The 23,654-nt window shown below is 44.4% G+C and overlaps 1 protein-coding gene across 2 annotated transcripts in view; it reads left to right on the top strand.

The window, feature by feature from the left end:
- Positions 1 to 23,654, top strand: part of col5a1 (procollagen, type V, alpha 1) — a 71,475-nt gene that overhangs the window by 19,784 nt on the left and 28,037 nt on the right. For both annotated transcript variants that reach the window (XM_071465325.1, XM_071465324.1), the window contains exons 3-19: positions 2,685 to 2,898; positions 3,347 to 3,509; positions 14,724 to 14,855; positions 15,599 to 15,706; positions 15,807 to 16,295; positions 16,972 to 17,457; positions 17,582 to 17,638; positions 19,162 to 19,203; positions 19,795 to 19,857; positions 19,967 to 20,041; positions 22,044 to 22,136; positions 22,320 to 22,376; positions 22,543 to 22,596; positions 22,883 to 22,936; positions 23,129 to 23,182; positions 23,323 to 23,376; positions 23,513 to 23,566. In XM_071465325.1, coding sequence (XP_071321426.1) covers positions 2,685 to 2,898; positions 3,347 to 3,509; positions 14,724 to 14,855; positions 15,599 to 15,706; positions 15,807 to 16,295; positions 16,972 to 17,457; positions 17,582 to 17,638; positions 19,162 to 19,203; positions 19,795 to 19,857; positions 19,967 to 20,041; positions 22,044 to 22,136; positions 22,320 to 22,376; positions 22,543 to 22,596; positions 22,883 to 22,936; positions 23,129 to 23,182; positions 23,323 to 23,376; positions 23,513 to 23,566 — 2,249 coding nt within the window. The remainder of the gene's footprint in view (positions 1 to 2,684; positions 2,899 to 3,346; positions 3,510 to 14,723; positions 14,856 to 15,598; positions 15,707 to 15,806; positions 16,296 to 16,971; positions 17,458 to 17,581; positions 17,639 to 19,161; positions 19,204 to 19,794; positions 19,858 to 19,966; positions 20,042 to 22,043; positions 22,137 to 22,319; positions 22,377 to 22,542; positions 22,597 to 22,882; positions 22,937 to 23,128; positions 23,183 to 23,322; positions 23,377 to 23,512; positions 23,567 to 23,654) is intronic.

Raw genomic sequence — 23,654 nt, 5'->3', positions numbered from 1 at the left:
CTGTAAGTTTGGTAGAATAAGTGCAGATGTTAATGGCAGCAGTGTGGGTGGCAAACCACCACCACCCTCTCTCTTCCTCCTTAAACTTACTGTGTAACTATGCTGTTTATTTCACTTAAGAATACATGTAAATAAGCCCTCTCACTATCAGCTCTGATGGTTCTGCCACAGACTTGTTCAGAAGAAAACAGAAGCTAGCTGTATCACGCCTCCCTTTCGAAATACAGCAGCTTTAATTGGCTCTTCAACCAGGAGGAAAATGATGGACTGTGCCTGATTGGCTGCCTGAGATGTCTGGCCATGTCTTTGAGTCTCTGACTTTCCCAGACCTTTTAAGTCTGATACTGATGCTGGTTGCTGCCAGTGTAAAGTCCCAGGACTTCTGGCACCACAGCCTCTCCATTCCCACCATGTCCACACACACACACACACTCTCAATGAGGAATGAGTTATCTCTCATCTGGTGGCCTGAAGCAGCACTTTGAGAGACACATTCCAGAGAAACCCGAGCTTTTCTGAACGACCCCCCCCCACACACACACAGACACACACCCCTCCCCACTTCCTTGTGAGGTCCTGAGGAGAGAGTGAGGAAGCAGGGTGCACATTTATTCTCTTTCCCTCTCTCATCCTCAATTTTCATTTTCTGCCGACCTCCGCCTTTCATTCTTCTCTTCTCAGCGTTGAGATGGAGATTCCCTCAGGGCGTCTCAGGCACAGACACAGTGCATAAACACAAATCCACAAATGAGAACCCTTGCTGTGTAAATGCTACTTTAAATTCAGAGACAGTTTAATGTTGCTTCCTATTTCTGCCCTCCAAAAACAGTACTTTGAATTTGAAAATTAGCCATTCTGACTCCATTGCCCCCACCCGACTCTCTCTTCCTCTGTGCCACGGAGTCCCTTTTGCCCCTCACCCGACCCTTGACCCCCGCACAAACAGCCTGTCCCGAGCCAGAGCTGAGTCATTGTCTCTGCAACAGACGTGGCTCACGTTCAACCGGATGTAGTGACAAACACCCCCTCTTCTGGTCTCTTCCTTCTCTGGTATTTCCCACCTTCCTTTTTTTTTTTTTTTTTTTCATATTCTGCCTGCCAGGTTTATCATGTATCTGTCTTCCTCATCAAACTCTTCCATACAAGAAGGTTTCTGAAGGGCTGTCCGTCTCATCTGCCTCCTGCTCTTTCCCATGTTCTGTTTCTCCTGCTCTCGGCCTTTCACCGTCCCGTTGACGCATCTGTCAATTAAAGCAATGTTTCTCATATGATGCCAAGCTGAATTCCTGAGGGAGCACACTGCCAAGGCATGTGCTCTCCGCATGATGTGATTTGGTGCCTGGCATTAAATGAAGGAACGATGGAAAAGGCAGGAAGACGAGGCAGGAAGGGAAACAGACACCCAGATGCTGACTGAGGGAAAAGGAGAAAGAATAAAATACCTTTTACTTTTCTTTCCTTTTCCACTATCTCCTCCACACCACATTCCCTCTGAGGCATCTTCTTCCTCCACAGCCCCTGATTGGCCACCTAAACCATAGTCACTCCGGTTTCGCTTTTTCCAGCCCATCTCCTATAGCAGAGTAAGGGGGTTTGATGGCTGCAAGAGGTGCTACAAAACCGCAGCAGCCACAAACCCTGCCTCTCTTTTCCGGGCGTCTGGAAATTTCTCCTCGGCACATACTGAACAGTACGGATCTGCTACTGGAATCCAAAACATAATCCAGATAGCTGGTTTCACATAATGATAGCGGTTTTAGTATAGTCAGACTGCCTCTGTTTTTCTTAAAGATCTGAAAGCTGTGCTTGCCTCAAGTGTAGTCTGACCTCTACATTAGCAAACAATCTCCCCGGATGGCTGGAAAGTCCGCCCTCTTTCTGGGGTCCTGAGACCACCCTACTAAGGGAGTCTGTCTGGCAGATGTGCCCCACACTTAAGCAAAATGGAGGAAATAGTTGAGGCTGCACAGTGGAACCATGCAAATGGAGGAAAATAGGTCTGTTTTTGCACCTTTTATGTGATTAAATACCAAATTATTACTGGCATTTCCATTTCCATACATATGTGTGATTAATTCTTTCTCCTGTAAAAAGAAAAAAGAAAAAAAAAACAAAAAACAAAAAAAACACTCTTATTTCCTCTTCTCCAACTTCTCCTCCTGCCAGAGCATCTGCTAGAGCGATCAGCTGTGGGAGAGGAGAGAAGTGGAGAGGAGTGGTTTGAAGGATAGTTCGACAGAGTCTCCCTGGATCACATGTTTTTGTCATTATGCTTCTCATCCTGTGCTGCGCTGGAAATGCTCCCGCTTTTATTTTTTCCTCTCGCCGGCCTTTATCCATTTCAGATTAATCCTATCCTGTTACATTTTGGGCACACTGCAGATCGTTTCCTTTTGGTGCTCGAAACCATGGTTCCTCCAATCTAAATGATCATTGTCTGTTTTTTTTTTTTTTTTTTTTTTTAAACATTTCTTTCCATTAACAGTAACAATAATACCTTCTATACTCCCTCTTGACACTGAGGAGCGCTGTCTGTCTCCTAAAAAAATAATACGATTACAACATCCTGAACAGAAACATTGTAGTAGTTTTTCATTCCTCTTATGATGATGAATGGTTACGATTACTTATAACTGTCCAAAACTTTTCTCTCTCTCTGTCCAACCCACCCTCTGTCCTGCCAGGTGATGTATTCCCAGAGGACTTTTCCATCTTGGCCACAGTGAAGCCCAAGAAGGGCAGCCAGTCCTTCCTGTTGTCTGTGTACAATGAACAGGGCATCCAGCAGCTCGGACTGGAAGTGGGACGCTCTCCCGTGTTCCTGTACGAGGACCACACAGGCAGACCCAGCCCCGAGGACTACCCCCTCTTCAGAGGAGTCAACCTAGCTGATGGAAAGTAGGTTCACAAGTTGCTGGCTCGACAAACATCCATCAAGGAGTATCAGACTCTGTTTTTTGCTTGTGCATCTTCCCCTCTAATCAGACTCCAGGTGGATGTGTTAGGCTTTAATGAAGTGATCTGCGTTGCACCACCTGAACCAGGTGTGGCTTTGAATGGATTTGTTTACAACATGCAATCTTGTCAGTGTCCATTTATGATATTGTACATTTAATCCCTTCCACTTTATGCTGATTGCAGTGTCCCTCAAATGTGTGTCTTTTAGTCGTCGTGCTGAATCCTATTTATGTCCGCAACAAAAGAGTAAAATGAGTTGAAGTGAACAGAACGGGGTGTAGTTGAATTTGAACGGGAAGCCAAACACAAAAAGGGGTCTGTTAGTAGTGTAAAAGTGGGCAGTGTGTAACCCAGTAAGTGTGTGAATTAACTTCACCTTCCTTTCTAGGTGGCATCGAGTGGCCATCAGTGTGCACAAGCAGACCATCACCCTCATACTGGACTGTAAAAAGAAGACCACCCAGAAGCTGCTCCGAAGCCCCAACCCCATCATCGATACCAAAGGAATTATAGTGTTTGGAACTAGAATACTTGATGAAGAAGTCTTTGAGGTAGGCACTGTACTGTAGCTCTTGATCTACGTGTTGTTATCGGTATAATTCTGGATAATTTAGGTGATGGCTCAGTGCCTTTGTGCCAGATTCACACTGGATTTTCATTTACCTTGTGTCCATTTGACTCGATGTGAAGTTGATTGTGCCAAAGTGAGATGAAGGAGCTGATTTATAGGTTTGACAATGATGCGTTTTTGCATCTCCCATTATATGCCAAGGCTGCACTAAACATTGATTTAAAGGTCCCATATTGTATAAAGGTAGATGTCCATGTCTTTTTTGATCATAAAGCAGGTCTAGATTTTCTATTAATACTTTGAAAGTATTAAAGTCTCAGTCTTCTGAGAAATGCACACGGCCTGTATTCAGAAACGGAACCTTAAAATGAGCCATCTGGACTTTCTGTAACTTTGTGATGTCACAACTATACAGTCACTGCTCTCACCCACAGCCTAAGCCCAGCCCACCTGGACCCACCATCCAACTGTGCAGGATTTGGTTTTTCTGAGTGTTTACCTGTAATCTGCTATATTTTTATTGGCTCACTCAGAAAACACTGTTGTGGCTAGAGCTCCAGAGAGAAGCCTGAGAGAGGAGATGTAAAACTACACAAGATGGTTTTTGGTGCTTAAAACCACAAATATATCTTCGTATGGAGATCAACACTTCAAATAAAACACAAGAAAAGTGTAAAATATGGGACCTTTAAAGCAAATGAGATAAAAACAAATGAGATTCTTCATTTTTACTACAGTCCAGACACATGTGGTTGTGGTGCACATGATGGTCATCACCAAAGCCCCATTCTGCATGTAATGGCGCACAGAATATGGATTGTGGTAGCGTCCACATCCTCTCGGTTTGGTAATCAGAGCCCCAGACATCTGATTACAGAACCTCTGCCACCCACTTGTACACAGACGCACAACGCTGCAAATCAAATTTAATTCAAAGGTGCCAGATATTCCACATCTTCCACAAAGGAACTTCACATCCTGGAATTCATTTCTGTTTCCAGTCTGTGCTGCATTTGTTTTCTGTTCAACTCTGCATCTGTTTTTGCTGTTTTAAAGGTTTTGCCTCATTGTGGCTACTAAACAGTTAAAACCTATAAGTCTAAGCGTTGTATTTGTGTTTGTGGTGTCAGTGTCTGGATTCCATGTCTGAATCAGCTGCAGTATTTTTGTTTACAGAGGTTTTTAACAAACGCTGACAGCTTTTCATCATTAGAATGAGGGCTTTACCTTTTCCTTTCTCCTTTTTTTAAAGAGCTTTGCAGCAGGAGATGAAAGATTAATGGTAATCTGACTGGTGGCAGGAAGCCTGTTGGGATTTATAATACCCTGAGGTACCTGATGTGCATCTTAACCTAAAATACTTTCTGTTTTTACCCAGTATAAAGAATCAGAATTAGTTGGGATGGTGCCTATAACAAGCCATTATGTGGGTACTTGTGGGTCTTAAACATGACCCCTGTGAGGGACACACACACACACACCAATAGAGAGAGAGAAAGAGAGGCACAAGGAACAAGGAATAGTGTTGTCTTTGTCCCGTCAGAGTTGTGCTTGTTTAAAGGGGGATTAGTCTGTGAGGCTGAGGCCCTCAATAATAATTAGTAACAGAGGCTGACTGATGTGACTGATGCTGAGCCAGCTGACCTTTGACCTTACTGCTGCTCAGTGAGAACAGAGAAAAAGAAAGAAATATGACATCACTTCCCCCTCCTACAATCTCTGAAGTTGGTTTGCCGAGCGATAGGGGAGATGGATGTATATCATTCAACACCATTAATCACAGATTCCCACTTTGCAAAACAGACGCATATGTACATATGGTGCTGTCCACGTGTCCATATTTTTGCCTGAGAGTGTGATATGTGGTTCGTGAGTGAAGCAGGGGAGAACAACACTGTTTTATATTACACAGATTCTGTTCACATCTCTAGCGTAATTGTCGGCTTTAATGAGGCATAAATACTTGTGTTTTCAGTGTGGGTTTGTGTTTGTGTGTTAAAGCTGTTCTCTCCCCTACATCTAATGGATGTTGGTAAATTCCTCCAGTTGCCACACTGCTCTAATTTCCTTGTTGCCCATAGCGTACTCATCATGACACCGAGGTGATACAGGGACGATTTAAATCTTACCTAGTTATCAGAGCCACAGCAACAGTCCAATGGTTACCGTGGGAACAGACAGGATATTTTGCGAGAGATGTTTAAAGCCCTCCTGCTGTGTGTCTGCCATTTGGGAGACAGGACAGGCTCCAGTGCGTGCAGAAAATGGAAAATATGCCACATAGTTTCCAAATTATGCTCAGCCTGCACTCCTCTCTCTCCTCCCCTCCACTCCCCTCCCCTCACTCCCTTCTCCCCTCTGTAGTTTAGTCTGATCCTGTGTTGACTTTTGCCAGAGTCAGTTACCACCATGAGGTGGTGAGCATGAAAAGACACACACACACGCACACACGCGCACACACACACACACACACACACACACACACACACAGAAAAACGTATTTGATTTCACCAGCAGGCCAATTAATTCAGCTGACTTGAGAGCGTGCGATTTCCAGTCAATCTCTTTAGAAAAGCAGCTTGTAAAACAGGGGGAAATAATAACACAGAGCAAAAGCAGTTTTGAAGTATCAATTGGAGAGAGCTGCTTTTGACAGCACTGATTTAACATCTGTGAACTTCTCCGCACAAATTGCATAAAAAGGAGATAGTTAGTGTTACATAGAGGCGAAATAATCTGACTTAGAGTCGTGGAGTTACAGGGAAGTGTGTGTTCTTCTCTGCCTTTTCTTTACATACAGCAGGCAGGAGAAAAGTAGCACTTACTGTAGGCTGAGGTGGTTTGTGGTTTGGTTTCTGACATGGGTTTTGTGGCCACAGGGTGAGCATCTACCCTCTATAAGAACCATAATGTGATTCTTTTTTCTTAGTGGCTTGCATAAGGAGCTGTAGCTTGAGCCGGCAAAGATTATGTATGTAGTTAGAGTGGTGATTATGTAAGCAGACAGGTATTTTAACTGGTAATCACTGCTCATCGGCTGCAAATGAAACAGTAATTACTTTCTTTATAATGACTGTAACGTACTTGTAAAAGTCAGTCATTATCTTTTGGAAAGTTCAGCTAATGGCCTTTAGCAATGTCGTCTTGCTTCATGACTGTAGGCTTCTGGGTGTTTAGAGCACATGTGTATTTTAATCTGTGTTTTTCAGAAAGTAGTACAGATTTTGACAAAGTCCATCTGCAGAATTTGTCCCCTGATTTCCCTGTTCGCTGTTGTTTCCCAGTAAGTGTGCCAAGAAAAACCACAGATAATTTAATGCCCATCCCCTTGGTTCAAAGTAGAGTTCAGTGAAATAAATGGCTGCGGCTGGTCTGAGCGAACACAGACGAGACAGTTGACCCGCTCGGTCTCATTCAGAGGTAATCCGCAGGGGACCTGGAGTGAATCGAAACGGCTGAGGTGGAGCGGTGCAGACACAGCAGTTCTTGTCTGAGCACCTCATTGTGTCAGCCGAAGCAGAGCGCGTGAATGCGGACGATCGTATCGCGTGGTTTCTGTCACAGATATAAGAAATACATTTGGAATATCGCAGAGTTAGAGGAGAGTGGATCAGAAGGAGGTTTTGGTGTCGAGAAAACAAGATGTTCAGGATGAGAGGGGGTGAGAGAGGGAGGAGGAGCGGGGAGGCTGGAGCAGGAGGTTCAGGTATAGGAGCCAAAACTTTTGGGTCACTCTCTGGAAAGAATGAGGAGCTCTCTTCCCACTGATGTCAGTGTTGGAACAGCAGCCACACCACATGACATCATCCAGAGGTTTCCTTGGTAGCCGGTGATAGGTTGTCCCAGGCTGGAGCAGGGGGGTGGGGGTGGGTGGTGGGTGGTGGATATGTGTGTGTGTGTGTGTGTGTGTGTGGGTGATAAGTTGCGGAGGATAGGTAAAGAGAGCGTGATGGGCTTGAGAGGAAGACGACTGAGGTCAGATGTACTGAAATAAAGGATCACTGATGGAATGAGCGGGGGAGTGAAGGCAGTGTGATAAGAGTAAGGGGAGCAGTGTAAAGGGCTGGGAGGCCTTTATAGGGCTGGGATGAAGCTCCCATGGTGCAACCAGCGCCAGGAAAAAGTAGTAAAAACACGCAACACATGAGCTTGATGCTCGTTAAGAGCCTTTATAATATTGTGATGGCATGATGAGTTTTACACATCCTGTTTCCTCATCTTTACCATTCACTCAGCCTCCACTTTATACTCCACAGTTCACAGAGACTATGCACTGCAGAGGAGCTACTGAAACCGGAGTCTGTATTTGTAGTAGATTTTCCAAATTCAGAATCAGATTTAAGCTCGTTTTGGCTTCGATTCTGAGGTAGTAGTAAAAACAGTTCACCTGATGTTGCCAGGCCTTGACTGGGCCTCTGTTCTAGTATTTCTTATTAGCTCTAGTAAAGCTTTTGAAATCAGTTGCTTCGCAGTTCAGCAGTTTCCACAAATGTACCTGCCTCTTTTGATTCCTGTGTCTGGGTGTCAGGAAGCAGTAACAGTCTGCTGAATGGAACAAGCTTCTCTCATGGAGACTTGGAAGCTTGACGCCCCGCTCAGGCCATGATGACTGGTCTGGTGCACAAATACAAAGGGGTGTTTAAATGTGTTTCCACAATAAAATATATCATGGTTGCTCTGATCTGAAGCGGGCAGCTCTAAATAAACATGCAAACACATGGATACATGAATGAATACATGGAGGATGCAGTGAGAAGAGACCATCAGAGCCACATTTAGATGTGTGACCACTAATTAGTCCCTGTCTGCACTGAAACACCATTTATGACCACCCAGACATGGTTGAAATACAAACAGCAAACAACTCGGCCAAGGTTGTGAAGCACATATGAAGCAAGATACCAAACATCCACCTCTATATACTCAATATATACTGTCTCCCAAAATGTTCATGCACACCTTGGTTTATACACTTCCCTTTTTTGGATTATAAAATAGGTGGTGTATCAAAAAAAAAAAGAAAAAAGAAAAAAGAAGAATGAAGCTGTTTAGAAGTGAGGGGTTCTTGGCCTTGCTATTCATTTGCTGCAGACCTCTAATACTTTGTAACTGCAAGGCTATTTCTCTGTATTTTGTGAAATGTTCTCCGTTAACAGAAAACAATAAATTGAATAAGATAGAAATCTAGTCAGTGGGGAATCGATGCATTTGACAGTGATTGGAGAGGCATCTGATTCCATGTGTGAACTGAATTATGTCACATCTGGATCTAGAGATACACTCATACATATTTGAAGCATGAGTCATCAGTTATAATAGATTATGAGAGATTCAAGTGGAGAATTTATGAGAATGTGGCCACAATAAAGTGCTGTAATTCAATAATGTGACCATAATGTCACTTTTGAGTGTTGTATCTCAGAAGTCTATGACATACCACCAAACATGAAACATGTTATTTCCATAACACACAATATAAAATCCCACAGTTCATCAGTCCTTGTACATACTTGTTGTAGTCTTGTATTTCTCCACTATCTTGTCTCAGGTCTATGTCATGCTTCACTGTCAAAGCACACTACTTCTATACGTTTGAGGCAGTGGAATGGGACGTAGATTTCAGTAGCCTCAGGGAAGATGGAGTTTCCATCATGGATAATTAAGAGAATTTCCCTAACTCATGTCAGATGTTTGTCTTTCGCCCCCTTATTCCCTCTGTTACTCCTTTACTGTGTCAGCAAGCCCTGAAGTGTGCCCTCAGCACTTTTTTTTACATAGATTTCAGCAAAAGGCCAAGCCAAACACTCAGAATCTACGTTTGTTCGCTGAGACGAGCCGCTCTGGTTTCCACCACCCCAAAAAGAACAGGAAATGGGAATATGGCTGCCCATAGCCCTTAGAGGCGTGGGATTAAATTCTTATGCAGAAGGGAGTGTGATGGATTTGGGGGGAGGCTGAGGGGGAGAAGACCCGAGAGGTGGGGGGATCCAAAAACAGGAGAGGTGAGGGAATGGTTAAGGTGCCGTGTAGTGGATAAGTGGGGTGTTGCTCTTGGCAGCCGATCCGAGCTTTGGGATTGCACGACAGTCTGGAGGGGAAAGTGCACTGTGGGTGAAAATGTGCTTGATGTTGTAATGGTTTAATTGTGTAGATTTGTTGGAGTGTATTTTCTCTGTTGGTGTGTGTATGTATGTCTGCTTATGCAAACTTAAACAGCTGTGTTGACCATTTGTATCTATTTTGTTTGTGTGTCCCTGTGCATTTGTGCGTATGTATGTCCGTGCTGATTTATGGCCCCTGTGCAGTGAGCTGACCTCTGCAGTGTGCTGTTTGGTTTTTGCGGTCAGGTTGGAGAATGCCCAGGCGCTGGGACTGTGAGTGTGCCGGTGTGGGCTGGCAGTGGGACCAGGGCCTGGCTCAGAGCTCAAGGGTGACTGTGTAAATATGCTGTGAAAGTAGCTCGCTTTAAAATACAGCCAGAGCTCAGACCTCCCAGAGTCTTATCCTGCTCCATGGGGCCTTCCTACCCATTTTCCCCTTGCTGACATCCCACCAGAAAAATGATAAAAAACTAGACTTGAGTTTTCCGTCTTTGAGCTGCTGTCTTTTCTATGTGAGATTGTGAGAAAAAAAAGGTAAACAGAGCTATAATCATCTGCCCCTGGGGAAATGGGAAATAATGAGCATTGGTTTGTCTTGTTTATTTCATCCTCCAAGAAAGGGCGAACTTCACAAGGGCAGCACCACTAAACTGATCAGCGGGAGGCCTGACATCACCTCGAGACCTTACTCTAATCAAAATAAGCCTTTGTTGGGCTCCTCTCTCTTCATGCTTGAAGTGTGTGTGTGTATGAAAGAGAGAAGAAAAAGAAGAAGAGAGTGTATTCATGTGGTTGATTATGTTAAAGTTTAGCCACTTGTATAGCGATAATGTACCTCACTCAAAGCCAATCATTATGTTTGATGATCCTGAAACTGCTCTCTGTCCCATGCATGATATCTTTTATAACGAGAGCCAATGAACTCAGTCCACCCGTTGTGATTGTGGGTCAGGTTCAGATGGAGGCAGATGTTTGGCTTTGTGCTCACTGGAGCACTCTCCTGCCCCCACCTGGACTCAACCAGAACATCCAGTAGGGATGAACAACGTGGGGGCCAAAACAGGGTGATGTTCAGGGATAAAAGCCCAAAAGATGATGTGACATTTTATCTGCTAAAATGCAGAAATGACACTTTAATGCGGACGTTGTAAAGTGTTCAGTGATCAGTCCGGCTTTGCTAACCTGCAACCCTGTAATCACTGACAGATTCACATGCATGTGTTTTTGTGTGTGTGTGTGCATGCATGCAAGCATCTTCCGCAGCTTCTTTAACATGAATTATGCGAGGTGAGGTCGCCCGCTGCTCACAGCCACAGCTGATGGCTTTTCCACCAGAGCTCAACATGAGGAGAGAGCGCTGGCCAGGAGCGGGGTCATATTTCAGCAGGATGCAGGGAGATGCTGACAGCGGCAGCCCTGTTATTGTCTGAAAACTCTGCCTTAAGCACCACTCTGATGTGCCACATGATGCTCCAGAGAGAAAAATGCCACTGTCCCCTTTCAAATATGGAGAGCTGATTGCATGTCTTTTATGGTTCCCTGAGGAGTTTGGGTGTGATTGTATAATTCCAGGTTTTTTCTTTCCTTCAGTGTGCTGTGTTTGGGTGTGGGATCAGTGCTTATGTGACTGCATGTGGTGCTGTGTATTAATCATCTCATATTTGGCACATTTTCTTCTGCTTTTGCAGTGAAGAATTTACTTTTTTTGTCTTGTTTTTATGTCTAAATGTTGGGGCTGAATCCCTGACTCTGCATTTGCAGTGGTTGCACTTTCCTGTCGTTGAAAATCTAGTAGCTCCCATATACAAGTAATGGTGTAAATATCTCAGGCTTTGATGGGCTGCTGGACGGCGTTGACCATTCATCACCACAATACTAAATACTAAATGAGAAATCTGGCATTAGCATACAGCTGGAGTACAGTATAGGAATATTTACCGCTTCCCTTACATCTGTAAAACAGCAGCTTATATAACATTTGGCACCAGAATCTGTCGAGTGACGTGCAGTGAAAAGAGCAGCTCTGGCTCAGAGAAAGGAAATCAGGACCAGCTTTAGTGGTTGTCACGGTGGATAAAGACTTATGACAATAGTTTCACTGTGAAGGTGTGCAGCTTTCATGGGAACAAATGTACTGCAGGGCTTTTATGTCAATGCAGAAATGATCCTTGTGTGAAGATGGAGGATGGAAATAAATAATTAGGGAAAACAGGCATCAAATTTTTGTATTTACTGTATTTTAGTTAATGTATTTATTTATTGGTAAAATAGTGTGACAGGAAATGACATATATGATGTAGTAGACAGATGCTAACATATAACATATTGGTGACCTAGTGTGACAAAGGAATCTAAAGTATTACACTGTAGATTGTGTAATTTACCATCATTATCTGTATCTGATCAGAAACAGGAAATGAAATGAAATAAAAATTACACACAAACACAAATTATATACAGTTGCTATTATTATATACACACAATTATTTGTAGAAAACTGTGGCTCAAAATTAAAGATGTACCATGGATTTTACTAGTTACAGTGAACACCACACAGCCTGTGTACTGACTTCTGTAGCTCTGGAGGAGAGAATAACCCCTAACAGTGTCACTGCGATGCCATCAGGGTCTGTAACAGACAGTGTGTATTTACCAGGCAGGGAAGGTCTAATGAAGAGACACTATGGAGCAACACACTGTGAAATATAGGACCCTGTGTTTTTGGAGCTTAACCCAAACTAAGTGGAAAAGTGAGGAGAGGATATATGGGAGTCTGCTTCAGTGATTCTTTTTCTCTCGCTGTTCTCCAGACTTAATCGAAGTGCAATTTGAAGTTGCTCGAATGCTCCTCTAAGTGAAAAGTGACTCTTTCTAAATTTTCTTTGCCTGTCCATCTGCAGCTGGTTTTGTGCAGCGCTCAGTGCTTTGGCTTCCCCTTTTATAGTCCAGAGCTTTTAACACAGAATAAAACTTCAGACTGCTGGAACAGGCCTGCGACGATTGGTCCAACACAACTGAGCACAGCTCAGCTCAGGCTCACATTCCCTATCCAGATCCTTCTCATCTTCTCCCCCCCCCCCCCCCCAGCCCCGCCTCTCATATGCCTCTGGCTGTGGTGTTAGTAGAATCAAATGCAGCCATCAGCTTCTCCAGCCTGAATAAGACCCATATAAACAGAAACACTTTTCTCTCTAGGCATGCACACGCCTCCTTTCTTGCTCTGTGTACATGTCACACATCATTAAACACATTCTTCCATGGTGCTCTCAGGGCTGCGGGGATGTTCTCATTTACACTTAGGTGTATGATTAATTATCTTATCTTAGTGAAATTAGGATCACACCACTTGTGGTCAGGATCCACCCTGACATTCCCCCCTCGCTGCAGAAAAAGAGTGCAGGGGGAGAAGAAAAAAGGAAAGCAGGAGAATGGCATGTGAATAGGAAAGCAATTGCACTCCTCCAGACGGCGGGGCTGTTTTGTTGTACTGAGGTCTTATTCCTTATTGAATGTGACCTCATTTCAAACAGTGAAATCCCATCATCCCCTTTCGGTGCAGCTGTGACACACGGTCTGGCCAGGATGAGGGGGACAGACTGTCAAACCGATGCAAAGTCTAGCCTCCTCACTGAGTGTGACTTTGGGCAAATGGCTCAGGAGTAGCCATTTGGAAGTTTCCTGGGAGCTCAGGGTTCATAGCCGGGGGAGAGTTGTGTAATGGCTCCTCCAGTCCTTCTGTCTTGGAGGAAGCATTTGGATTTGTTTTTCCTGCATCCACCATAAACCTCACTGATAACTTAAGCCAAGGACAGAGCAGGAAACATCATCTTGTGGAGTTTTGCAAGGGCGATTAAAGGATCCCAGACACGGAGATTCTGTGTGGTATGTTCGAGTGTAGCACTGGGATTGGTGCTCCTCAGTCAACTGTCACTGCTGAGACCACAAATACAATCCATTTCTGTTTGTCAGAAGAGATAGCTGTCCATGGAGAGTTTCAGCTGGAAAGACATGTTGAGGGATGTCAGACTTTTGGCAATTGGACATAATCAAAAACACTGCACGCTCTGTGGCGGTTGGTTCCCAGAGTTGCGTCGCTTCATGATTCTCATACCTCCCCGAAAATATATTTGCTTCAGCAGAAGTTGACACTGAATTTGATGGATGTGGAATGACATCACCGGAGTTGGAAGTGTGATCGGGGCTTGTTTGGATTAGATACAATACAGCGTTTTGGTGCCATATGCATGCGCTTCAGAAACATGTGGCAGACACCCACACCCAGCTCCCTATGTAGCCCGGGGATCCTTCTGAGCCTTTTCTTCCTCTCTCTTGTTCTCCCTCGCTCTTTCCCTCTCAATCTCCTCTTTTCTGTCTTCTTTCTTTAAATCTCTCCCCTCTGCTACTGTCCCACCCCCTCTCTTTCTCCCCCTCAGTAAATGCTCACACACCTTTAAGGTTGAATGGCTCGGGTCAGCTATCTGTAGCTGCAGGTCTTCTCATGTTCTCCGTGTCGCATAAGCGAAGTTGATAAATTTGTCTTTATACAATCAGCTCAAGGGCAGAATCACTCACGTCCCGGTCAGATCTCAGGCTGGGCTTATGTGTTCTGTTTAAAACCATTCATCTTGTTAAAAACTCACTCTGTGTGTGTGTGTGTGTATGTGTGAGCCTGTGGTTGTGTGTTTGTTTGTATCATAGTCCACAGCAGCTACATGAAGTCAGTTGTTCCATGTTCTCTTGTAACTCCACAGAGTTTGCTGCAAGTTTTATTTTTTTTTTGTCTCACAGTCCTGTGTTCAACTCTGATGCGAAGCGACACTCTTGGACCCCTGACAAAGTTCTTCATCATTTAGTCACCCTTAGCTTCCCCCTGGTTTGACCTAGTTTTCAGAGCTGCCTGTTCTGCATTTGATAATGCTGCACGCAGATGTTCTCCCTCATCTTTATTTGCTTTCATTGTGCCCCCCCCACAGGTCAGAGAGTGTGAGACCGCCATGTCTGTCGCTAATGACTGTTTGCTTGTTTATTTACATGCATGACTTGTATCTGTGTCCAGTGAGGCTCATCACTTCCTGTTTTTTGTTGGTTTCCAGGGAGACATCCAGCAGCTAATGATTGTAGCAGACCATCGTGCTGCCTATGACTACTGTGAGCACTACAGCCCTGACTGCGAAGTGCCAGTGCCCGATCAGCCTCAGAACCAGGACCCCAACACAGATGAATATGTAAGTAACATGACCTTTCTCACCGTTAGTTTTTATACGCTCAGAACTCGCAGTGCTGCTTATTACCAGAAGGGATTTTGTTGGATGTTTGCATATAGCATCATGCACGATATGGCCGACCTTACTCTGGGAAGTTAATTTCCCTTAATCCATAATTGTGTCTAATACTAAGATCAGATCTTGGTTGGATCCTGTGCTGAAAAGAGGCCTGTGGCTTATGCAAGAGACCTGCACTGTGCCAGAGGAAAGTGCTGACTGGGAAGAACGGCGTTATCAGGCTACGCAATTTGTTAATAATGTTCAGGAATGATGCGGTGCCTGCCTAAGCCTGTATCCCTGCGCTGTGCCGTTTGGTCTGCGCTGAATACCAATACGCTGTGAACATGCTAATTAAAGGTGTGTCAGAGAAGTGCTACGAGATGGACAGGAAGCTCTTCCTCTTGACCTTTTCCTTTTCGCCCTGGGGCCTGTCAGTTTGTCTGCAAGGTACACAAAAACTTGACCTGTTTTAAGAAAGCTGTGGAAAAGTAAAATTGTCATTCAGCCATAACATGTTGCAACAGGGAGACACAGTGTGAGGTTTCCACAAGCAGAAGTGTGTCTGATCGATGGCCTGTCTGTTGCACATGCATCAGCCTCCCAGCAGCAGCAGAGCAGTGGATCATATTTAAAAACCATGCTTTTAATAATTGATAGCTGTTCTTTCTCTCTCAGTCACACTGTGTAATGTTTCTCTCCTTTAGAACACAGAGGAGGACAGCTACTATTATGAATACCCTTACTATGAGGATGTGGATGGCAAGCCTTATGAATCAACCTCTGATTCTGAGACAGCCACAAAAGAAGTCAAGGTAATCTGTTAATATATGTTTTCCTGCAGATGGATTTCATCTGATAATGTGGATACAATCTCACTATTTCAAATGTTGAAATATCCTCTACGCCCTGCAGGTGACAGATGGCGACACTGTGGTGACCACAGTGGAGGAGGTACTGAACGGCGGTTCTGGTGCTACCGGCGGCAAAGCCTCCATCTCCACAAGCTCGTCCTCTGGATCCTCATCATCTGGATCCTCATCATCTGGATCCTCATCATCTGGTTCCTCCTCCTCTGGCTCCTCATCCTCTGGCTCCTCATCCTCTGGCTCGTCCAGCAGCTCCTCAGGTACCGCCACCGGCGGAGGAGACGCCTACGGAGAAGAGGCCGGCCCTTACGACAGCTACGACAGCTATGGCACCTATGAGACCTACTACGACGAGGCCACGGTGGCACCTGATGGTGACTCCTCTCGACGTGTCACCATCACCAGCGTTGGCACTGGGGGTGAACTGGATCTGGGAGCAGGGGGCAAGATTGACTTGGGAGCAGGGGCCGAAATCGAACGGAGCGTCATCTCCATGGGAACTGGAGGTTCAAAGATAATCATCAATGACACATCAGTAGGTTGACATTAATTACGGTGACTTCCTGCCTGTAATCGTTGTTGTTGTGACTTGTAACTTTGTTAGCTAGAAAAATAAATCTGGTCCATTCTTGGGCCAGATTCTTCTTTTCTTCTGGCCCAGTATATGCCAGGTTCCATGGCCCAAATCTGGCCCATACACAGCGTGATAGTCACGCACTACTTCCACATCTGGACCAATTCCGGCACATACGCAGAAAATCTTACAGCTGTCAGACAATACCAGAGGATAAAAGCCGGGATCTGCCCGGATGTGGACCAGACTCAGGCTGAGGACCCATGCATATGCCGGGCCAGAAGTCTCATTTTGCTATGTGGGAAGTGTGTGGGATACTTAAGTCGAGGCTCTTCTTCTTGTTATAATCCACTAGTCCACATGTGGGAAGCAATGAGAGCAATAAATGCTCTTATAGAAATTTCACTAGCCGCAGCTTTGGGAAGAAAGTGGTTCCCTATAGAGCTGAAATAATTAGTCCATCAATAAATAATTAAATTGACAGAATCTTATCTGCAACTATTTTTGTAATGGATTAATTGTTTGAATTCATAATCTAAATTGTCTTGAAATCTTCAAGTTTTAAACTCTTCTTTCAGGCAAAACAAGACGTTTGAAGACAACACCTTGGGCTATAACTATATCATTGTGTTTATAGGTGGGAACTACCTATGATGACTATGGCGAGGGATATGATTATGGCGTGGAGGGCCATTACACCACTGGTGAAGGTGGCGGCAGCAGCAGCAGCAGCACAGTTCACATTGGTGGTGGAGGAGGCAGCGGAACTGTGCACATCAGCGGTGGAGGTGGCGGCGGTGGCGGCGGCGGCGGCGGCGGCGGTGCCAGCAGCAGTTCTACCATCACCATCGGAGGCGGATCCACCGGAGGAGGTTCTGTCTCCGTGGCAGGATCTTCCACTACTGGAGGTGGATCAGCCAGTGTTGGCACCGGAGCCACCGGAGCCACTGGAGCAGGCCTGGGCGTGGGGGGCGAGGGCGACTACACCGATCTGGATGGGTTTAAGGAGGAGCACATCACAGACTATGACAATTTAGACAACTATGACCCCTACGATGACCTGGAATACAGTACGAATACGGGGCAACAGCTGCCTGCTGCGACCGATGAGTATTATGGACAGGTGAAAAATACAATAATGGAAGGACACACTGCCAAACGACATGATCTTTGGATAGAATGATGATGGTGGTGATGAAGAGGAGGGGGGGGCTGATTATGTTTGTGTCTGTGTGTTTGGTGTGTAGGTTGACGGAGCCCGTGGCGAGAAGGGACAGAAGGGAGAGCCTGCTGTTATTGAGCCTGTGAGTATCACTATTTAAACAACATGCTTCGGCAACAGATGTAGGCTGTGTGTGCCTGTGTGCACATGGGCGTGTGTTTATATCCGCAAGTACATGGAGTATGTGTGATCCACATCTAAACACAACCCACCCCTCACTTCTGAATGAGAATCCCAAGGCCAAGCACACTCATTAGGGCCCACCAGACCATTCTCATAGTATCCCTGGGCAAGGCCTTGCTGCTGGCTGGCGATCAGGACTACAGCATAAACATTTGGAGTATGGCGATGCAGGGATTGTCAATAATCTCTAAACACAGTGTGGGCAGTGTGTAAACACGGGGGAGACGGAGGGAGGGCAGGAATACAAGGAGAACAAAAGCTAGTGAGAAAGACTTTTCCTGCATCTCTGCCAAAAACCTAAAGCTTTGTCCAAATACAAGCAGGTGGAATAAATCCAGCCAGGATACAGATACACAGGTAACGTTGTGAGAATGAGGACGACTCCCGTCCGTGCGTTTGCAAAGGTGCGTCAGACACGGACAGAATTTACATCTCTGATAGAGCTCCAGCTGTTTCACTTCAAACAACTGTCACTGAGCTCCACTGAGTGTACATGCCTCTGTGAGTGAGTGTCTCCGTGTTTATACGTGTGAGAGCAGGAGGGAGTGTGCAGGCGCTTCCTTGATGACCGTTTGCTTACATGTGTGCTTAAGCATATTTGAGGACACATTACCAACCAGTTTGAGTGCACATCTCCACCCTTTGTATCTTGTCTCTTCTAAACACGTGAAAAAAAAAAAAAAAAAAAAAATGAAGACACTTTTTCCTGGTCTAGCCCACTTCTCAGCACACACACTGCAGGGAAAACTATAGGCATAACCTCTTTATGTTAAAAACGCTCTGAGGGAACAAGCCTGGAGGTTTAATGTAAAAAAAAAAATGCTGAGATCACATAATTCATAAAAGTTTGGATAACATCTGGGTTTCCATCCCCATCTTGACAAAGCAGGAAGCCAAAGTGTTACCACAAGAGCAAACAAACAAAGCAATATATCTGTGGCCGCAGAGCTACTACAATGTGTCTGCGACTCAGTCAGAGGCTTGTGATGAACTTGCTGTTTTTCACTATAGGGACAGTGTGTATGGAAGAAAGACACTTCAATATGTCAGTTGAAAGTATCTCAAAGCACATACATGTGCATAATAATGCAGCACCTAAGTCCGATTTGTACTTCCCTCAGCTAGCCCAGGTAGGAGAGCACCTGAGGGCGTCTCCCCCCCGCCACTCACCCTCCTGTTCTCTGTGGATTAATTGCAAGCGTAACTTAAGTGACGGGCAGGAATGTACATTAAGGCAGCAAAGACTCTTAGATGGAAGGTTGATAAAACAGCTGTGTTGCAACGTGTTCACATACACTGACTCCTTTAACTGAAGCTGTGCATTAATGGACAAAAGGGCTGTGATATGGTTGTAGACAAACATGTACTTGTGGATGAAGCTGTGACTCTTGTGCTATCTGATGGTATCTTTCTGTGTTTCAGGGCATGTTGGTGGAGGGTCCGCCTGGGCCTGAAGGCCCCACAGTAAGTCAATCTGTCTGATTCTGTCACTCTGAGCCTCTCCCTCTCAACGTCCTCTGTTTTTTTCCCATGTCCTCTTTTCCCTCTGTGCCTTTTAAACACTGGCATTTTTCTTTGCAATCTCTGTTGATAAATATAAGATGATAACAATTTATGTTCCTCAAGTCTTTTCACACTGTGTCATTTGGATAGGAAAATTCAACTTTAATGCTTTGCCCTGAAAAACTCTGTCTGCGTGATTTCTAATGCAAAGGGAGTGGCCAGAGCAGTTCCCCTGAAGAGATATGGACCTGCCCAGATGTAGGAGAACCTAATTATTAGCCTCGGAAGATTTTTTTCAGACACATTTGCTCTTGACACCATGCAGATTTAGCCCCTTAGAGGCCAGCCATTCAAGCACTGAGCTATAGACAAATAAAGAGCGCCTCACAAAAGGATTTACAGCTCAACAAGCTGTCCCATATTGCCTCATGCATTCCTTTCTCCCATGTGTGCCCACTTTGCCAGATAAAAGGCGAGAACTTTTAGTGGAGCAACTATGACTGTTCTCTTATGTATGTATGGGAGTTCAATGAGATCTTTTGCTCAAAATAGGGTCTCCCCGGACCCCCAGGTGCTTCTGGCTCACCAGGCAGTCCTGGAGATCCTGGAGAGAGGGTGAGTATAGATTCTTATATGTCACACTATTTTTCAGAGTTCTGAAAATACAGAAAAAAAAACCTTCTTTCTGTATGCATGTACTTATGTGTGTCATTTTCCATCAAAGGGTCCTCCGGGTCGTCCTGGTCTCCCTGGTGCTGATGGCCTGCCAGGACCCGCTGGCACTGTCCTGATGCTGCCTGTAAGTAAATTAGAATTGTCAAACAAAGGGTTAAAAACAGCAAAATAGGAAACACACAGTTTTTATGTTTGCCGCGCTTAACGCGCTAAAACATTTTCCATGTGACTTTAGATCCTTGTTTAGCCTTGTTTAAAGCCAAGTGTGATGCATCTTCCTCTGTTTTATCAATAACTCTGACATGTGGTTTACACAGTCCACTGGAATAAAGGGGGGTTTCCTTTGAAAGTGTGTTTGATGGTGCTTACGAATATTTTGCTGTGTAAATTTGGGCTTTAGCAGCCCCTTGTGGTGTGTTTAATGAGTGAGATCAGCTCTGCTCTGTCAACTGCAGCGCTCAGACTCCATTACTAAGATAAGATAAGATAAAAAATAAGATAAGATAAAAGATAAGATAAAAAATACCTTGATCCTAGGGAAATTCAAATTGTCCAGTAGCTTATTTGTGTATTAGTAAAGATTTGAGTCCGTCATGATGCACTGTCTTTGGCTGAGTTGTTAAATAGGTGGTCGATATCTGCATATTACAGGACTTTCTTAAGCCACACACATGTCTGCATTCTTAAGCTAAAGTGTCAGGTTGTCTTCCAGGAAGTCATCTAGCTTTAGACAGGAAGGTTCTGTCTGTAACTTCAGCTGCATACAGTGATTGGACTGCAGCATTCCTAACGACTTCCTATGCTGTCTACCTTTTTTTTTTTTTATTACTCTCTCTTCCCTGTTCTTGGAAGATGTGCGACACTGTTGCTATTGGAACTGATTAGTTGTACAGATGTAAAGCTGCGGTTTCAGGGGTGCACAAAAGCTGTCTGGGTGAGCCATGTGGCAAGCTCTGTCTGGACAGGAACTCAAGCCGTTCTGGTGTATCCACTGGCAGAAAGCACAACTTGAAATCCGACCCTTGAGCTCCAATCCTAATGAGAAACATGCATTGTTGTTTCACCAGAGCACTTTTTGGCTCACAGTGTTGAAATTGTGGAGTCAGCGTGACAGGGTTAAATGGCAGATCTTAACATTGTGTTTTTTAAAACGCCCCACTAGTGACGCATCTTCTCTTGATTTGCTTTATCTGCTCTATTTTAAGTTGGTGCTGTGAGAAAAAAAAATGTAGCTCAGAGTTTTTTTTCAGACTCCTTGCCTTGTATTCAGCAATTTGATGTGGAAGAACATTTTGTTCAAGGTTTGATGATGCTGAGGAACATCAGTAAAGAAATGAAAACTGTAAAATTAATGACGTAAAGCGTGAAATAGATGAAGGCAGACAGAATCAAAGACAGACCCAAAGGCCGAAGGGATTGGCAGACAGGAAAAAAGAAATAGCTGCATATATTTGATTTCTAAGGGATGGGCCAATACTTCCATCAAATCAAACTCAGCAGAAATGAAGACAGGAGAAGATTTGCTGTGAAAAGTTTGTGTTGTGGAGAAATGTGCTTCGTGGTGGGTGAGCTGCAGTAGATCTGGCTCAGCCCCGATGTTCTGAATCATCTGTTTGTATTTTGCTTCTTGGTATCGACGTTTCAGTGATGTTGAAATTCTGCACAGTATTTCACTGGTGTGTTGCTGCGCATCTGTAAACCACCCCCGGCAGTCGACCTCCTGAAGAGTGTGCTATGTAACCTGCATTGCCTGGCCTAAACAAACCTGGATTCCCCCCACAAGCCTGGAGATTCACCTATGGTGCAATGACTGGGAATCACCACCAGATGCCAGTAGAATTAGAAGTTCGCGGCCTGCAGAGGCAGCCTTTGATGGTGCTGGTTTGGCATCTGGAGACTGACGCTTAGTTCAACATCTGTTGCACAGTTTGAGATGGGAACGCTGCATTAAAAGAAAAACTGACAATAGTGTTTGGAATACATGAGAATATTAAAACTTAGATATTTAATTTGCTGCAAAACACGTCAGTGTTTTAGTCATTCCAAATGTCTCTCTGGCTTTTATTTTTGTGTTTTGCCAGTGCCACTAATGTGCTGTAATACTGTGGTTGTGATTCCCTCCATAGTTCAGATTCAGTGCTGGAGGTGACTCTGGACAGAAGGGACCTGCTGTGTCAGCACAGGAGGCCCAGATGCAAGCAATCATGCAGCAGGCCAGGGTAACAGCTCACACCTAAACACATCATCACACTGCATATATTTTTTTTCCCACTCTATTCTACAAACTTGCTTATCTTGTTAAATGATATATGATATTATAATATTTTATTCAATTTTTGCTGTAATTGTTTGTGTGTGTTTGTATTCGATTTTTTAACTGATCGGTTCTGTCCTGTCCTCAGCTGGCTATGCGTGGCCCTACAGGTCCAATGGGTCTGACTGGCAGACCCGGCCCTCTGGTGCGTATCTCAAATCACCTCACAGACTCAAAATCAATAGAGATTTTTTCTCAAAAATGTGATCAGAGTTTATTGTGGTTCACGGTACAGAGGATATGCAAAAGGTTTGTAGCTGAGCTGAAAACTTGTATCTTGTATCAGATCTCCTCTTTTTTTTTCTACTCAGGGTCCTCCTGGTGTACCAGGACTGAAGGGAGAGTCTGGAGAGGCAGGACCTCAGGTACGAGATATTCAAAAGTTTGTTTGTTTTTTTTTAAACCTATTTCTGAAAAACAGAAACATCTACAGCTAAGCAAACCCCTTCTGAGAACCTGTTAACCTCAACTAATGTATATATTGTTAAACTATTGGAGTATTGCATCAGTCCTAAAAGATGATTTTTATGAACCTTAGAAGCAGAGAAATATGCAACTTCCCTTTGTTTTAGTTTGATATTTCTAAGATGGTTTCAGATATTTAAATGCAGAAAAATAAAGAAACACCTCTGTGTTTTTTTTTTTTTCCAGGGACCACGTGGACCTTTGGGATCCCCTGGACCCGCTGGAAAGCCTGGCAGAAGGGTAAGAGTGACACAAACAGAGTTGTCAGCAGCAAAGCATGGAATATATACTTGGACACTCATGCTGTAGATAATATTTTATTTATACTTTTGAGTGCTGTATAAAAACCCAGACGTCTTCTAGCTGTCATAGTATATTTGCAGTCATTCTACTTAGGCTACAATCTGTTTTTTTGTTTTTTTTTTTAAACAGGGTCGCTCTGGAGCTGATGGTGCTAGGGGCATGCCAGGACAGTCTGGACCTAAGGTACCTTGTCCACCTTAGTCTCTTCTTAACCACTTTTCTTCAGTTCCAATGCGCAATATTTCTTGAAACCAGTTTAAATGTGGTTTTTCGGAGCCTGGACAGGAAGTCCTCAAACTGCTTTTTTTCCCCTCGCTCTTCAGGGAGACAGAGGGTTTGATGGTCTGGCTGGACTTCCTGGAGAAAAAGGACACAGAGTAAGTGGTTTTGTTGTTCTTTAAAAAGTCTGGTTTTGTGTGTGTGTGTGTGTGTGTGTGTGTGTGTGTGTGTGTGTGTGTTTGCTTTGATGTGTGCCACTGTTAAATCTAACTTGTTGTTTGTTTGTTGTTATAGGGTGAACCTGGCCCCCAAGGACCTCCTGGTGCCCCTGGAGAGGATGGAGAGAGGGTAATTTATTTCCATTTGGCTGTATTAAACTAAGAGGGATGGTTGAACTAAAAGAAGTGTATGCATGTGTGTGGTGTAGCTCATAACC

This window comes from Trachinotus anak, unplaced genomic scaffold (genome assembly GCF_046630095.1).
Source record: "Trachinotus anak isolate AG129_WGS33_773 ecotype Australia unplaced genomic scaffold, CSIRO_AGI_Tana_v1 ptg000028l, whole genome shotgun sequence".
Classification (NCBI taxonomy): domain Eukaryota; kingdom Metazoa; phylum Chordata; class Actinopteri; order Carangiformes; family Carangidae; genus Trachinotus; species Trachinotus anak.
Note: the sequence above shows the minus strand (reverse complement) of the source record. Positions and strands in the feature narration are given on the sequence as shown.